Consider the following 17,931-nt stretch of genomic DNA (forward strand, 5'->3'; position numbering starts at 1 on the left):
AACAGTAATATGCACAAAATCATCTTTGAACCCTAGGACCAAAGCAACACCGAGGCCTTGGTGGGCACCTGAGTCAGCCACTGCACACTTGAGGGCACAGCCGACACAAGATGATCCATCAGAAACTAACTGCAACAAGCCTGTAGAAATGGCAAACTATTATGTGCTGATTCTTGGAGCTACCTGGAGAGAAAACGCACTGCCACAGGCTCGCTTGGCAGCCACTTGGTGGGTCACCCTCACACAGCAGGATGGGGACACAGAGCTATTCCACCTGCAGACAGAGGTGCACTAACATGGGAACATGCAACACTCCAAGAGCAAAAATCTGCAGTTTAAAATCCAACTGAGATACATCACAGTTGTTGCAGCAGATACAGGCCTCAAGCCTCAAGCCAAAAGCAAAAATGCAATCCAGTGAGTAAGTTTTCATTTACAATAGGTGGTGTGAAGAAATTGCAGTGGATCTTCCCCCTCCACGTTTGTAAAAGTAGTGGCTTTTGGGGCACGTGGGCCTGCCTTGCCTTTCGGTACTCTGGGGGACAATGGTTCTGGAGGACGGCCAAGAATGCCCAAAGTTTTCCTGCCTTTGTGGATGTCCCCAGAACAGGTCAAGATCTTCAAAGGATAGAAAAGGATATGGTTCTCAGCTCAAACATTTTGGGTTTATATTTAACAAAATGAGTACAATGGCAACGGGCACTGGGGGGTGCGGGTGATCAGTTTCAGCCAGAGTTAATTTAAGCACAGCCACACCTGAGGCCTGTTAGAAGAAGATGCAGATGCACAGTGAGAGGTATTAATGTTTCAGCTGTTGAGAATATTATAGGACAAACCAAGTTACAGTTAAAACAGTGGTAAGACCACCAAAGGGCATTTTATGAGGAACTTCAAAAATATGTTAAAGAGACAGTACAAGTACTTTAATCAGTAAAACAATATAACGTAAGTTGCAAATGAGACAGAAGAATACTCAATAAAAAGATATCAAAATATTATTTAATCATAAAATAGAGTTACAACAGTAGCTTATTAGGATGAGAATCTTTTTAGCACAACAGAAAAAGTACCATCATATATTTAAAGTAAGTTTTAAGGGAGAAAAAAGATCCATTTTAAAATATTCCATGTATTTCAGTAGTTTTTCATCCTTTCCTGATGAAATATTATAATGGTGTTATGGTTTTCAAGCAAAAGATGCTGAACACCAGAGTAAGACCTTCAGACTTGTCTCGCTTACGTCAGCCATCTCCAATCCATTCTGAAGGAATGGATTTAACCTGCAAATGGATATGGTGGAACTCCTTTCACCCCCAGTCCTGTTATCTGTTAAAATACAGAGGAAAAAAAAAATCAGAGTGATAATTCACCATCATCAGACACTGGGTTTCCTTACACAACCAGACATGCATTAATTTAGAAAAGGACTGTGTCCTACAACTCAACATCCCACTGTATTTTGCACACATCAGCTCATCACAGCCTGGAATTTCAAAGTGTGCTCTTTCTCTAATGCTCAGTAATCACAGGCCAGAGTCCATTCCCCAAAACCCTCTCCTCTTAGATACTGCTAAGCCTTAATTCTGCAGTTCACAATGTAACCTTCAGCATGCACACACAAAGAGTCGGGCTTTAAAACAAATCCCAGTGGAACAATTTTTTAAACAGATAACTTTGGGATAATTAACTAGAAAGTAAATAAAAGCAGATGCTTTTATCTGACACTGACTAAGACATGTAAGTGTTTACCCATCTTTTCCATAAACAGAAAATGCAAATAGTGTTGGGAGAGGGAGAAGTATAAAGAGATGATTGCATAGAGAATTTGCACTATCAGATCGGTACAAAGTTTAAGCCCTAAAGTATCTTCAAATCTCTAAATGCATTTAACTTTCTGCAACAGGAACAAAAAATGCAAACAACAGCTTAACATATATAACCAATGTTCTAACCATCTTTTTCCAGCTTCCCACCACTACTGACTGGAGTTTTGCTACCTGAAAAAATGAAAAGTGAAAAAATGGTCTTCTAAAATGAAAGGAGAAAGTATCATTCACCTTGAAAATCCCACCAGCCTGCGGCTGCCGTGAGAGCCACTCTTTATCCATCCCATCACTGGCAGAAGTCACATACATTTCGGAATAATCCTTTCCTCCAAAACAGCAGGAAGTCGTTTTGTCTACGGGAAGTTTCACCGTCTGGAGTCTTTTTCCTGGAGGAAAACATGCATGATGGTTCCTGTTTGTCTACTTGGAACAAGAAATTTAAACAAATTATCGCAAATAACCATTGTGGAGCCAGGTGTTCTGCAAAAGTGGGAACCAGGGCTGGGGGAGGTCCCATCCTGACTGATGAGCACCATGACTGGGAGAAACCATACTTCTGTGAGCCCTGTTGTTGATGACGTATCATTTGACAAGTTTCAGTTTCAGGTATCACCAACAAATCCCACTTCAATCCCAGCTTGTCCTCTAATTGAATGCTAACATGCACAGCACAAACATGTATCTAAGCTCATCATCTAGTCTGTCCATGGAGTCAATGGAAATGGGATAGAATTCCTCTCTAAAACAGGTCACATGAATCACGCCCTGGATCTGCTGACTCTTCTACTTTTAACTACAAAGGCAGCCTGGAGCGAGCAGACCTCGTGCAGTGTTACGGAGGCGTACCTCCTGCTACACCTCTACTGCCTGCGGTTAAGGAAGATTAATTCCTAGAAGTTTTTCCTGAAATTTCAATTGTCTTTCAAATCAAGCTTGAATAAAATAGGGATCATGGGACATGTCTGATGTATATAAAAAAACTAGCGTTACCATAAATAATACTATGCATTCATATGCCAACAAATAACTACAGTCTTAATGATGGTAGTGAGCGGATTGCCTCCAGTCCTAACCAGAAGGTTGTCGAGACATCTTGCAGCAGATTTTACCAAAATTTCTGCTAATCCTGGGCAATAACAGCCTATTCCCATTATGCCTATTTTATGTACCTACAAGTGAAATTCTCTTTCTAGAAATACACTAAAGCACATGAATTTCCTTACAAAATGTGTAACTTCTCTGTCCTCCCAACTGCATGTGTAAAGGGCTTGGTCCCCTTACAGCAACTAATTTTAGTGATTTGTTGAAATAGCAGGAAAGTAACTTTGATGTTGGGAACCCTAGAAATGGACTGACACCATGTCTGGAAGAGAGCGAGTCAGAAGGGCATTCAAAAGGAAAAAACATGGACTGTAGGAAAAAAGGTATGAGCCTTGAAGAGAAGAAGACAGACCCTGGTTGCAGCTGTAGAGTGCTCTCAAGTGGATAACAGCCTGGGAGATATCATTTACAAAGCTCTGGTGTCTCCCTGAAGTTTCAAAAAAATCTGCACCTGGATACGCTGTCTGAAGTATTAGTCTGTGCTTTGTCTCTACAGAAGAGACAAATATAGCAAATCTTTGTGACACTATAAAAGTCAAAGTATATTAAAAACAATCATTAGGAAGAACTAATATTCAATAACATTTAATTGCAGTTTAGATTGGACATTAGGAAAAAATTCTTCACTGAAAAGGTTGTCAAGCATTGGAACAGGCTGTCCAGGGAAGTCATGGAATCATCATCCCTGAAAGTATTTAAATACCATGTAGATGTGATACTTAAAGACATGGTTTAGGGGTGGACTTGGCCGGCTGATGGTTTGACTCTATGATCTTGGAGGTCTTTTCCAGCCTTAATGGTTCTAGGATTACAATTTTAAGAATAAATCTAGCAGGTCACTAAGTGACCAGAAGCTATGATAAGTCTTGGTAACATGTAAGTTAGACATCCCTTGAGTCCTTTGCAAACCCTGTGGCATCAGCAATCAGCCCCTCCCTGTAGTATATCTTCAATCTAAAGGCAGCAGCCATCTCTGCTAAAGAAGCCTAGACCCAAAAAGCTGCTTCACCCTGAACCTCAAAACCTTCACTCTAGGAAAGATGCCAAACAAACAAGTTTCCTCATCCCATTGCCCTAAAAACAAAGTCCAGGTTTTGTTATCACTGTAACCTGAAAATCCCCCATGTGCTTTAGATAAGCTCTTTATCAGTGGATGTATCTTCAACTGGCTGACAGCCATTCAAGCCACACTTAACGACTATTGTGCATTAAAAGAGGCTTTCATAGAATTCTCTTCAAACCTGACTGGGTTATCTCCCTAAATAATTACAATTCATTCAGAATTCAGCAAATTACAGATCTTAGATATTATTTTTAAATGATAGCCTGAAAGGGCAGGTAAGCATGAGATATTCACCAAAAAAGGTGGCTCTTTTTAACATGGACACTTATCATGTGAAACTTCAGAACACCGTTCCCTCCAGGTCCTATGACTTGGATGAGGGGGAGACAGAACAGGTTTGTGGAAGAGAAATACACTGAGAAATCCACAACCAACACATCAGTACCTCATCCGTCTATGAGCGTAGTTAAAGATTGGGAATGCATTAGGGGTAAGTACTCTCCCATCAATATTCTAACTATCCCTATGCATCTGCTTACTATTCCTTCTAGCTTTCCCCTATTAAAACACCTCCAGAACGGAGAAGGAAAAGGAAAATAAGTGAAAAAAGGAAGGGGAAAAAAGAAAAGGGTCAGAGAGGAAAGAAAAAAAAAAAAAAAGGCCAGGCAGGAAAAAGGTAGAAACAGTGAACCAGAGAGGAGAAATTATGGAATCCACTACCCCAGGAGGATATTTAGAGGGCTGCTGGATGTCACCAAGGAGTGCTCTGCCACCAGAGTGAGAGGATGTGGGTCCAGAAACAAGTCCCAGCACTGCTGGCATCTACCAACTGGAGCTTCCTTCTCCTAGGGCTGGGGTGCAGACTCTGCAGAACTGGAGAAGTCCCACAGGTTGTCAAAACTTTGGATGGGTACAGAACAAAAAATGAGGAGGAAAGCACAGCCTGAGCCTCAAGTAAACGTTTCCAGCAGAGTCAGAAGTAAGGCAGGTGCACATGTGCCAGGGTCTGCTGCGCGCTGCAGACAGGGCACTGGTGTCCCTGAATCCACAGTCCCACAAAACCCCTTAGGCTCCAAATGTATCCCAGGGCAGTTGCTCTTCTGCTGAATGATGCAAACTTGTGCTGTCTGGGATGTGACAAAATCATGCTCCCATTCTCACCCAACAGCCCCATGCAGTCAGTGTGGTTCAGTTTCCCTTGAGTGCTTTACAAGTGTTTTCTACCCAGAATAAATCATCCCTGGCACATCACTAGAGTCCAAATGACAGCAGCAATGAACAACAGACTCAGACAACGGGCACATCCAAGACATTACTGTGGAATGATAAAATGCTGTGGAATTCATTAAACCTTTTTAAATTATTTCATTGCAAAATTGATTGTGCAAATAACTTCCAACAGTAAAAAAGATGTTGCTGGCATCAGTGTCCTGTGAGACTTGTAATGAAATCCAGCAGGCTGCCCAAAATAATACACTAAACTGAAGAAACAAGACTCAAAAATGGTTTAAGTCATCTCTCCCATTTATCAGCAAGATAAACACTGGTCTTAATTTTGGAGGACGCAAGAGGATGCTAACTCAAACAATTCACAAGTAGAATGATGGTCTCTTTAGTGACTATCTTCTCCAACACAACAGATGCTGGGAACAAAGGAGACTTATTTACAAAGGTGATTTTTGAGAGCAGGGACATAAAATTGTTTGAAATAATAGGGAAAAAAAAAAGCACCAAAAGCACGTTTTTTAAAAAAGAGCAGATACATCATTTCTGTAAGGTGAAAAAACCCCACACCTCTCACTCTTTGTTTTTCTTTTTGTTTGGTTTGGTTTTGCTTTGTTTTGTTTAACACAAAATTCCAGTTCATCTTTTGCAAGGACTTACCTGTCTCAGGGTCAAGGCGAATCACTCTCCCACCATCATAACAAGCCACCCAGAGTTTGCCTTCTGTGTCAATGCACATCCCATCAGGAATGCTCTCCTCTTTTTCCAGTTTGTATATACTCCTACGGTTGCCTGCAGGGCAAAAAAACCCCACAGAACTGAGTGAGACAGTTGTTAAAATTTTTATCAGTCACAGCCCAGGAGAGTTATTTGTACTATTATTTTCAAAAGCTGCGCTGAGGCCCTGACTTTTTTTTCCCATGAAAGAAATAGATTGTGTCTGCTACCCTGTTTGTCTCCTGAGACAGTTGTTTCTCAGCATGAAAGCCTGTGGATCAGTTTCTATCCACTGGAAGTACAATCCTTCTTTCTGGCATTCATTTCTAGCGCACCACTCGTGTTCCCTACTTACAATATTAAATGAGAAACTGAATAAATTAATGTCAGATATGTTCATATAATTAATTACTTGTTCTAAAAGCACTTTGCATCATTTCCAGTATGGGTTGCTCCAGCTGGAGAGTTTTCAAACAGTTTGCTGGAATGTGACAATAATCACTGTTCCAACACAAAACTTACTTTCAGATCTATAAAACTGAGAGCTTACATAAACACAGAGTTAGGAAAAGCATCAATTTCAAAGGCATACTATCGACCCAAAAACAAACAGCCCTATCTGAACTTTTATCCACTGTTATTAAAGAAAATTAAACCAAACTTTCCAACACTGTTTATTTTATGCTCTGACAACTTTAATGTTTCTCATATGCAGCAATACTTTTAATGAATTTCCTTTTTGCTCCTGGGGATTGTCAGACTGCCCACAGAAAGAGCGAGTGAGAACGCGTGAGAGAGAGAAGTACCTTATTTTCTAAGGAAAAAATCACTTGTATGCCACAGCAGAGAGACATTAGGACAAGATGCTACATCCAAAATTACTTTAAATTCACAATTTTAAAACTAAACATCAGATTGACTGAATTCTTCCAAAGCAAAATACTGCAGCACATGCACTCAAAAGCAAATTACTAGTCCAAGTCACTGGAATTTTTCTTTTGCCCAAGCTTGTAGAAGCCCTTAAGGCATTGTTTTGTTCTAAATTAATGAAGGAAACTCTGAGTTACTGCTACCGTTGCTGCCTTGTTCTTTCTGCAGAATCTTCATTTAGTAGCTTGTATTTAAAAAAACAAAACAGGGTGAAAAAATATCTAGAGAAGCTGGCAGAGGTTTTGCCCACGACTACAAGCTTGCTGTCACTTTGCCTGGGCTGCCAGTAGCAGAAGAAAACAGGCAGCCAGAGGAACAGACAAATGAGATACACTTTGTCCTTTTTACTGGAAGATCAGATATGCCTTGTGTTTATCAACAGTAGTACAGAATACTACTCAAACTGCCACACAATTTAAATACTTCATAGTATTACCAAACAACGCTGACTGGTTTGAGCCAGGACCCTGCGCAGGCGCAGACACATGCCAATATGGCTTCTGTTGTTTTGCTCGAAAGAGGTTTCTGGATAAGTGTTCCCAAAGCTCTGATCACCTCTGTGTAATAACCAGAGCAGAAACAAACATCACAATCTTTAGGCACAAACAATTATTTTAGAATACAACCATTCATACCAATTTTTCCAGTTTGGAGGTCATAATCAAAGGCATCCACCGAGTAGGACAAGCTGTCAATGTAAAAGAAGGTTCTGTGATCCAGTGACCAGTCCAGCCCATTAGAAATGTCCACCTGGTCAAAGTGCTTCACCACTGAGAGGTCAGGGAAGAGCGTGTACAGAGAGCCCTGGTGTCTCTCCAGCACAGCGGGACGAATCTCCTCTGCCATTGTACCTGTGCAGAGCCAAAGGGGAGAAAGCAGGTTCTGAGTAAATGGACTCTCCTCCAGGTTTGGGGACAGCCTCTCGCCGTGACGGTGATCACACTGCCAATGTGGAAGGGGCAGGGGGCTCCTGAAATTTGAGGAAGAAACCGAGTTAAAGGCAAAAGAAAAAGGTGGGCTTCCAAAGTGCTTGCTTTTAGCAGAAGGTGGCAAAACACAGCCTTTGTTCTTCTGTTGAACGTTTCTGTGGCAGAAATGGTGTGCAGCATGATTCCTGCAGAATGTTTTATTCAGTCATTCATATATTAAGACAGGTGTGGCCAGCATTTAACTTACAGTATGTCTTAATGTCTTGTAGAGCTGAGAGAGTGGAAAAAAAATACCTCCTCCCTCAGAATAAGTCTTACACTAAAGCCTCTTTTAAATCAAATCTCATCTTCATAGGCTGAAGTTGGCAGCTGAGACCAGCTCTTGAGAGGCTGGGTAAATGCAGGTTAAGGTAGGCCTCAGGACTAAACGACACAGCAGAAGCACAGAATGGTGTTTTAAAAAACAGGAGGACAGGATCACAGCTGAGGCTGGAGGGCACCTCTGGACATCATCCAGGATCACCTCCTGCTCAGAGCAGGGTCAGACACCACAGGTCCCTCCTACCAGTGTTGGGTGTTGAAGATCTCCATGAAGGAAGACTCCATACTCTCTCTGGACAACTGTTCCCACTGTTTGATCACCCTCAGTAAAAGAGTTTTCTTACATTCATACAGAATTGTTAGAGTTTTAGTTTGTGCCCACTCCTTCTGGTCTTTCAGTGGGTATCAGTGAGCAGAGCCTGGCCTCCTCTCTTTTACTCCCTCCCAGTCACGTACTTATACATACAGGCGGGATCCCCTGAGCCTTCTCATCTTCAGGATGAATAGTCCCTTAGTTTTTAGAAATAATACTCTGCGTTACAGGGAATAAACAACACAATATAATGAATTTCTCACTGGAAAAATATTTTCTATTGGCACCCTTCCAGTATTCAAAACAAGCAGCTGACAGGGAAGGGGCAAAGCCAGTATCTTAAACAAGGCAGGCTCTGAGTAGTCTCAGCCTCTTTTTAACAAAATACTCCAGATAAGATAGTGCCCAGGTGATATAAATAGATGTGTAAATGGGTTTAAACTCTGTTGGAAGACAACAAAAAATTTCCCCACCATTTAACTATGAAGAAAAACTTGCTGCATCTACAACTAAAGTTGTACCTTATCACCAAAACCCAGCAAGCACCAGAGGGAAGAAAGAGACTGCAGCATACCTGCAAAATACCTCCCTGCAGGATCCACCTTCCCATCATTGAATCGGGTATTTGCTTTATCCTTGTCCACTTGAGTAATGGTGGTTACCAGCTCCTCTTTCCATTTCAAAGCAGCAAACCTGGTTCCTAGGGTGATGACATAATCCCCGGACTTCCGGAGAGCCACGGAGCTCACAGGAGCATCTGGAAACGGGGTGAAATTTAAAAGTAAGATGTGCTATGAAGAGACATTTCTTTTCTTTAGAAATGCCCGCTTTAGGCATGCCAACTGAACTCAGAGAAACCACAGGCAAGAGAAAAAACCTACTTTTCTACCAACAAAATTGTTGTTTAAATGCATAGGAACAGATTATGCCACGTGACCTTGAGTATTACCACTGCTACCAGGAGCTATAATCATTACCAGCACCTAGTTGTGCTAGGTGTTTTATTTTAAAAAAAAAAAGAAGTATAAAAAGGGGGACAGGAACATATGCTTTTTACAATAGTTTACTGTGTGGGTTCCCCTCTCTCCAAGGGAAAAATCAATTACCACAAGAGCTCTAGAGCAACCATGTTTATTTAGCACAGCTCCTGTGTAAATGAGCCCTGGAGTGATGGAGGTAGAGTATCTCTGCACTGGGACAGGTCACACTGGGCAGGAGAGACACACCCCTGCACCACACTGCTGGGCCACTCAAACAAACCTCCAGCAGCACCAAAAACACACCAAGGAGTGGCAGAGCTTCCCAAGAGCTAAAACAAAACACAAAACTAGTAAATGCTCCACTATTAGTTTACACTCACTTGAGCTATTATGCATAAAACCTCTAGTGCAGGTTATTATAAAGGAATTAGCAAAAAAACCTAGGGAGTTCAGACACAACATTTCTGTAAAAGCCTACAATCAGATGCAATCCAAGGAATAAAACCTTTAGGCAGGGCAGCCAAGTCTAGCATATTATTTTCTATAAATGGGACTAATCACTAATTTTCTAATTTAAAACTGAAATATTTCTTGTATTTGTAGCTTTGCAGGGGTATAACCAGGTAATATTTTCACAAACACTTATAACTACCACCAGCCACCACTGGGTGACAAGAGGAACTGCTCCTTTCCAGCTGTCTGCTCATGGCTCAGGATGCCCCTTCCCTCTGGAGCCCTGGCAGCAGTACCACCATGACAGAAATCTGAATGCTATTTCCCCCCAGCACTGGAGATGAACACCTGACTGCAAGCTCAGCTCTAGCAGCCAAGGCTGCTGGTGGTCTGGGCTCATTTACACTGGGATGTCCTTCCTCCTTCCCCTGCCAGCACAGAGGACAGAAGAGTCCCCTCAGCCGTGCCACATGTAGTATTTTTGCATACGGCACCTACCACATGTAGTATTTTTCCTGCTCTTCACAGTAACCACACTAATAAAAGAGGGCTTCTGCCTGTATCAGCAGCAGGGGCTTTCCTAGCAGAGCATGGGACTGCAAGTCTACTACTGTTCTCCCAGGAAAACGCCTGGGGCCATGGCTTAGCAAAGTCCTTCCTCCTGGGCAGCACTCAGGGCGATCCTCCGACCCCGTTGGGGGCAGCCCCCAAGCACAGCGGTTCACTGGAGGTGTTGGACATCCAGGTGCCCCTACAGCCACAAGAACAGCTCCATACCTTCCTGACAGATCACCCCAGAGGAAAGGGGTGCATGAGGACACAGCCACCCTACTGTTCACCGCACAAACCCAGCGCAAGGAGTGGCCCAGCCCACGCACCCAGCTCAGCCCACTGTGACCCCAGAGGGCTTTGTTAAAGCAGCACCTGCAGGAATTGATAGATTTGCAGCATCATCTAATGTCCAAGAGAAAATTGACCATAAGGTGTCCCCTCCAGGCCCAGTTATGCAGCTATAGTGTTTCCCCTGTGGAGTCAGGGCATTTAAAGTGGTTTCTAAGCATGAGGTTATCGTAATTCTCTTATTAAAAGCTTCAATAATGAATAATTTCTCTTAGTTTCAATTTTGGAAACCCGCTACTATAATTACATGGCATTCTTTGGTTGTTTCCGTTTTTTGTGGGGTTTTTTGTTTTGTTTTGTTTTTTTTTCCTTTTTCTTTTAATCATGGCATTCCCAAAGGCACAGCTATAAATCATAACTATTTTATTACTAAAGAGAGGAAGCAATTAAAAAAAAAAAAAAAAGAAGGAGCTACTTCAGCTGCTCTCCTTTCTACACCTCCAGAGAGGCCACAAGTAAAAGACTACACCTTTGAAAGTAGATCAATTTAAGGGGAAAGGCAGGGAGAAGCACACTCCCTCAGGTAAGCTACAAGGAAGTAAGTTTGGGAAACAACACTTCCGAAATTATTATCAGGCCTTCTCTCATCTTGAAATTGGCAACTACAGTAATTTGAAAGGCAGATAAGCCTAGATCAGTTCCTAGTGAATAAGGCAAATAGCTTATAGGTAGACAAAACTGACTTTCACCAACTGCTATTGAACATGAGAAAATAATAAACTGTACTGAAACCACTTAAACAGCTGTCTCCCGACACAAATATTTACTCTATCTCATCCAGCAGTAAATCTGAAATCCCTTTTTAGTGCAAGTTAGCACATCTCTTTCTTTCCGGAAAAAATACTTGAACAATTAAGACACTAGCTGGTGACACCACTCCCTTAAAAAAGCATCGACTTCTTAAATCGTTATTGGAAATTTTCTTTCAATGCAGAAAATGTTACGAGCATTGATCATTCACATCAGAACTACACCGTCAGAAGTACTTTAGCTCTGGGACAAAGTGGGAACAAAAGAGAGTGAGCTGTGGGCAACTTATAGGGAAAAGAAATAGATCAGGCATAACCCAGCAGCAAAAAGTCGTAAGGAAAAGTCCCCAGGACTAGGTCCGGTCCGTATCTAGTGTCTCCCAGCGTGCTGGCGACAGAGGAAGCCCAGGCTGCAGGGAAAGGTCTCCAGATGTGAGCACCGTGCAGCCGCCGAGGGACAGCCCGAGTTCCAACACGCAGCCCCCGCACTCAGAGGAGGGTTTTCCAGCGGCTCCTTACCCACGGCAATGGCCTGCGCCTGCCTGGTGACGGGGCTCCAGCGGCACACCTTCCTACCCGTGATGTCCACGTACAGCAGCGCGCCCTCCTTCTCGTCCCACACGGGCGACTCCCCGATCCTGCAGCCCTCGGCCACGCACTCGATCCTGACGGACGACATGGGCTGCGAGGGACTCGTCACCGCGTGTTACACCCCGGCCCCGCCACGGCCTGCGGGGAAAAAAAGAGAAAATAGAGGGAGAATAATGAAAGGGAGAGAAAAAAATTAAATCGGGGGGCGCGGGCGGGCGCAGGGAGGCAAAGGCCGCTCCGGCGGCGGGCCCGCCCCCGCATGCCCGGCTGCTGAGGCGAACGCCGGCGCGTGTGTGTACCCGCGTACCCGCCTAAGAACACGGGGGAGAAGAGGAGCAGCAATAAATATTCACGACGCTAAGGACGAAGCGCGCCCCACGCAGGCCCCGGCCGCACCTGCCGCCAGCCGCGCAGGAGCGCTCCCGCCGCCGCTCTTATAGCGGGCCGGGAGCGGGGAAGCGGCCGCGCCTTGGGTACCCCGCCAGGGGCGGGCCCCCCGCCCGGCCCGAGGGATCCTCCTCTCCCTCCCGGCAAGGACAGCGCCGGCAGCGAGCGGTGCCGGCTGTCCAAGCAGCAGCGGCTCGGCACGCCACGCTTCCGAGAGCTGCAGGAAGCAGAAAGAGGGAGAAGGGCTTTCCCACCGCGGTGGCCAGGTTTCTCAGCCCCTGGAGAGGCGGATTCCCGAAAGGCCTGGTTTCTCCCTGCCTTCTTGCTCTGGTGTAGGTGGCCACAGAGACTTGGCCCTGACTTCCAGCACCAGGGATCCTTCACAGCTCCTGCTGCTGCACCTTGGTTATCCAGAAATACCGGGCCTTCAGCATCTCCTGTCCTCTTTTATTCCCCACGCTGTATAGTCTCAAAAAACATCCAAAAGCACGAGGCAAACAGCTGGCATCAAAACTGGCAGATTCAGTTTTCTGTTGCGCTTGCTTATGGTCGCTACAGCTCCCAGACATCAAGTCTCAAAGCAGTGGGGGTACTCTTTATATCCCAGGTCTCTTCTTGAGCATCCCATGGCATATTGCCTTTTGACTTGGAGTTGGCGATCCTCATAGGGATCTGTGACATTATGAGGCTTCAGTCTTCTCACTGCTCCATGCCTTGTGCATCTCCTGGAAACTCAGGAGCACAAGGTAGGCACAGGCTGGCTTGCTGCTGTGTCCCCACAAACCAGAATTAACTCTGCTGCTCCAAAACTCACCTCTTCTCCATCCAGCCTCTGATTTCCAGCTGGCTGTTATTCTAAGAGCACTGCACACCAGTGATGGCATAGCACCCAGCAGGGTCTTTTAGGAGGTAGTCCCCAGATAGCTTCTCTTAGGGATTTTATCTGTTCCTTATCATATACCCTCCTCTTGGCAATTATCTCCTGTTGGATATTTTTATTTGGTTGCCTTTATTCATAAAGCAGGTGGTCACAGCCCACCTTCACTTACTCACATTTTTTTTTGTTAGTGGGATATTTGGAAAGTTCATTGGTTACATGACCTTGCCAACATGTATTTCATGTAGGCTTTATCTGATGGAGTACTGATTTGATATTCATTAACTTATTGTTGCCCTATCTGAGCAGTTAGGCTTTTATTTTATAGGCTTTCATGGTAGTCCTTCAGAGCTTAGCATTGAAGTTCTCTTTCTGTCCTACTGCTGCATGTACAACAAATAGCAGGATTTCATCTCAGACCTGAGGCAAGCAAAGTAGTAGCAACAAACAACACAGAGAAACATCCAGAAAAAAGTGCCACATCTCTCTCCTTTTTTTGAAACATTTGACAACATAGAAGGAAGATGCAGAAATTAAAAAAAACACACACACGCAAAGAATTCATTAAGTACAATGAAGAACAATTATTGCTTCTTACAAAGCTGAGCCACATTCATTTACTGCTCTCCCATTGTCTTTGCACACTACAAGGCCATTTGGGATACAATACAAGAGCTTACTGAATCCAGCAGCAACAGGAGGATACACCCTCAACCCACCTCACCAGCCTCTCTGTTCCTTGCTGACTTAAGCATTTGCCAGCATGGTTTAGAGGCATCAAAACAAGCTGTGTGCTGGCACACACCTTGGGAGAAAATTAACAGCTTCTGTAAGCACGAGGTTACAACACAGACTCTGTGCCATGTATTTGGAGCTTGGATCTCTAGTTACATGGGACAGCACCCCTGCTTTGTCTTCTCTGCAATGGCTAATCCAAGCTTCTCAAGAAATACAGCAGGGAGGAATCCATGGTGGTGTGCCTTCACAGAGAGCATCAGACGAGGTCTGCCAATACAAGTTCACTGTGGGAGAGAGAAGGCACAGAAGAGATGGCTGCCAAAGCCTGTGCTGCCTTGTGCCTTCCCCACTGGGAACTTCCCACTGTTGCACCGCAGGCACAGAGTCTACTGTGTGGCCTCCAAATGTGACTGATAGGGAGCTTACACAGCGCCTCTGTGGCTTCCAAAGGACACGCTGGTAGCTTAGCATTTATTCCACACGGTAGGAGGAAGCGGGGAAGTGGCATTCTTCTCTACAGCCATTAAGAACACAAAGAGGAGATGCATAATGTGGGAGGCCTTGTAGGGTCTTGGCAGCCCGGCCCCAGCCTGCAGGTCCCCTCAGCCAGCCAGAAGCAATTACCTTTCTTGCCAGTCAGGAAACACTCAGCAGTTCCAGAGAACAGCCCAGAGCATCACAGAGCTGGAAAAATCCCCCCACCCTGATCGGCTGTAGGCAAGAAGAGGTGCTGGACTATTTCAGGTGGTATAGAGACTGAGTTTTACTTCTGCTCATTCCTGGGAAGTTGCAGTTGTATTTCTCTCCTTTTATGAGCCTGATCCTGCTATTTCTTCATCTTTAGAGCAATTCCTCTATTTTTTTTCCTTCAGTTGTAGTTAGTTAGTTCCTTCAGTTAGTCCTCATTCCTGCGTGAAGGTGGGAGGGCTCTAGGCCTTATCCATGGCTGGTACAAAGTGCAAATGCTCTATCTCAGCTGTCTGTATCCCAAGAGCTGCTTCTGAGTACGGAGTCTGTCAGGCCTCCTCAGCAGACGGGCAAGGTACAGCTGAGAGCAGGTACTCAAGGGCAGTGGAGCCCAAGGAGCCACTACCTCAGTGCTAGCCTGTTAAATCCTTTAGGGCAACCGGAGCGGGCACACGGGAATTCTCCACTAGCAAATAATACTGCATTTGGGGGTGCACAGATGGAGAGACAAGCAAAAAACACCAAACAAGAGCAGAGGTAGAACCACGAAATCAGTCACTGCAATCAGTTGGCCGGAAAGCAAGAGTTGGCACTGCCATGCACTTGTTTACAGCCAAGTATAGTTCTTGGAACTGGCTTGTGTATCCAGATCAAGTTTTGTTAGTAAGCAACAAGTAACTCCAGGAGAGATCAAACTGCTGAGAAGTTTCAATTCTTTACTGGTCCGGATGATCACAGTTGCATATTTAAACGTAATAAAACATTTGCCAAAGTACTCCATTTTCCTGTTTGCAAATGTCTGCTTGGGAGAAGGTGGCACCAGTGGATTTGTGCCCATTGACTAATTTATGTGTCTAACACTTACCACTATCATACAAGTTAATGCAGAATGGATTAAGAATCTCAGACAGGGAATCTTTTCTACAAAGGATTGCATCAAATCACCATGAAGTCATATTGAAGTATTTAGCCTTTAAAGACCAGTTTTCACAAAAATTACAATCGTACCTTGTACTTATTACAGTTTATTAGACAGACTTCTTTTAGCACAATTCCTTCTGTACTGGCCACAGGCTCATGAAAAAGCATATCTCAATAACACAATGCTTAAGCAAATGTGTGACCCTTACTACTGCAGCCAGTCTCCCCAGTGCTTCGTGAACACCCTCACACTGTCACACATACACCTCCAACTTCTTTGTCATAGGAGCACCAACAAGTGAAAGTTTCTGCTGCCTTAAGCTGCCTCACAAATCTGGAGTTCCCAGCCTGTGCTTCTCCAGACCTCCATTCTGTACTGGAAGAAATTAGGCAAACAGGGTGCTTCAGAAAGCATTCTTCAGTGGAGCACAGCCAAGACATTTTTCATTAATGCCTTACTTTTCTGGTCTTTGTACCCCATGTGACCTGGATTTGCATTTTGCTTGCCTCAGGATAAAAAAAAAAAAAAAAAAAGCGCATTGATATGTGCTACAGCAGCTGCAAAATTATAGTCACAGCAGAGGTCATGCAACGGAGTCAGGACTTCAAGGAAAAGCAGCATCTTTCGTTCAAGTAATTGATTCAGCAACAGTGTTTGCAGCTTACAGGCATGCAAATCCTTCTTCTGGCCAAATCAAAAATAAATTTCAAATTAACTGCAGTTTAGGGTGACTTCACGAAGCTTTAATTTAAGATGTTCAAGCAGACAATTTGAGGAGTCTGGTTGATATAGCCATTTGTAACGAGTGTAAACTACAACTTGCTCATTAATATCTGCATCACCTGGCTCATCCAGCTTTTAGGCCTCTGTGCTTCCTTTAACCAGAAGAGATGTCTGACTCGTTGTAGAATGAATAATTAGGAAAAAGATGGAAGAATGCCCCTACTTCATTTTAGAGGAGACAACGGAACAATAGCTGAGCCAGTTTTAAGGAGGGAAAGCGTTTTGGTCAGGTTCCACTCAACCAGATGCAAATGGACCTTAAAATGCATGCCAAAGGTTCCCAAACTACTCAGCACCACCCTTCTGAGATAAGGAACTACAAAGGAATGCAAGCAGACACCGCGGTTTCAGGTGAAGTGGGTGGGCTAATTCAGAGGTGTTTTTCCCCCCTCAGATCACTCATTCCCTCACTGAGGCCTGCACTTCCCAAGGTATAACCAGAGCTATTTTCCCAAACGGCATATAACGCTTTTTCTTTCTATAGGTACTACTCTTGAAGTCTGTCACAATCTCAAGAGGTCTCAGAGGTGACCAAAAGATTTCTTGACGGCACCTTCCTTTTATGTTGCTGTTGTGCTAAGTTTTAAATTCTTCCTCAGGACAGCGGCTCACCGATTTTGTGAGAAGAACAACTCCGCTCTGTTATGGAACTGGCAGAATACAAATTGTGTCCTGCTCCCTGGTGCTCTTTCCTCGGGTTAGGGTGGGTGGGGAAGCACCTGAGGAAAAACAACAGAAACCGGAAAAAATGTCTTCAGGATATTTAAGCCAAAAGAAACCATAAAGATGTCATTATGGAGCCTACCCAGAGATGTAAAACAACGTGTATCAGACAAAGCAGCCAAGGCGAGGCAGATACCCAGCTCCAAGGCTGCTGAGAAAGCAATGGAAGGTAGGGAGCGTCTGCCCAGCCTGAAACAAAAGAAGAATCCCAGAGAAAGGGCAGGGCAAGGTGGATCCAGGAGGCTGTCCCAGACAAAAGAAGCCTAGTGGAAAAAGACTATTTGGAAGCTGCATACACAGAGGCAGAGAAACTAGTGAGCAAATACCTGAGGATGCTTCTCCTTCTACAAACACGTGGTCACACAAATTTAATCCAAGCTCTCTGCAGAGAGGTGAACTTGAGGAACAGAAATAGGCATGCACATCCGCTATTTTCAAACAACTTACCCAACTGCTGTGTAACATTTTCTTTCAGAAGTCTGTGCTTGCAGTCACTTTTATCCACCTGTCACATCCCGCTAGATGCACTGACATGGTTAGGAGCAGAGCCTGGCCGCAGTTATCCCAGAATCATCTCTGCAAGAGGGACATAACGCAGAGTTTCACCTCAGGACTGGCGAAACTGTTCAGCCATGAAGCTGGTGTAAAAGGAAGGCTCAGAAGCAGCAGCAGCAGGGTATCTCCCACAAATCCAGAGTCCAGAAGTCTGTGTGTCTT

The 17,931-nt window shown here is 44.3% G+C and overlaps 1 protein-coding gene across 2 annotated transcripts; it reads right to left on the reverse strand.

The window, feature by feature from the left end:
* Positions 1-1,030: 1,030 nt before the first annotated feature.
* LOC120748513 (regucalcin) lies at positions 1,031-12,569 on the reverse strand. Of its 2 annotated transcripts, none has more exons than XM_040054915.2 (7): positions 12,494-12,569; positions 12,026-12,235; positions 8,999-9,181; positions 7,497-7,712; positions 5,875-6,006; positions 2,058-2,212; positions 1,031-1,326 (listed from the first exon to the last, which is right to left on the reverse strand). In XM_040054915.2, the coding sequence occupies exons 2-7, from the start codon at positions 12,183-12,185 to the stop codon at positions 1,276-1,278; spliced, it is 897 nt and encodes a 298-aa protein (XP_039910849.1). In that variant the 5' UTR covers positions 12,186-12,235; positions 12,494-12,569; the 3' UTR covers positions 1,031-1,275. The 2 variants fall into 2 exon arrangements, with proteins under 2 accessions (XP_039910849.1, XP_039910848.1); XM_040054914.2 differs by having other exon boundaries at positions 12,405-12,498.
* Positions 12,570-17,931: the final 5,362 nt, after the last annotated feature.

This window comes from Hirundo rustica, chromosome 2 (assembly GCF_015227805.2).
Source record: "Hirundo rustica isolate bHirRus1 chromosome 2, bHirRus1.pri.v3, whole genome shotgun sequence".
In the NCBI taxonomy this organism is placed as follows: domain Eukaryota; kingdom Metazoa; phylum Chordata; class Aves; order Passeriformes; family Hirundinidae; genus Hirundo; species Hirundo rustica.

What these genes read in the sequence shown, in the direction of transcription:
- LOC120748513 (XM_040054915.2), bottom strand. Translation starts at nt 12,185, where the DNA reads ATGTCGTCCGTCAGGATCGAGTGCGTGGCCGAGGGCTGCAGGATCGGG. An exon ending in TGCAGGGAGGTATTTTGCAG is followed by an intron (nt 7,713 to 8,998) that starts GTATGCTGCAGT and finishes GGCTCTGCACAG; the next exon opens with GTACAATGGCAGAGGAGATT. An exon ending in AGGCTGGTGGGATTTTCAAG is followed by an intron (nt 1,327 to 2,057) that starts GTGAATGATACT and finishes GTATTTTAACAG; the next exon opens with ATAACAGGACTGGGGGTGAA.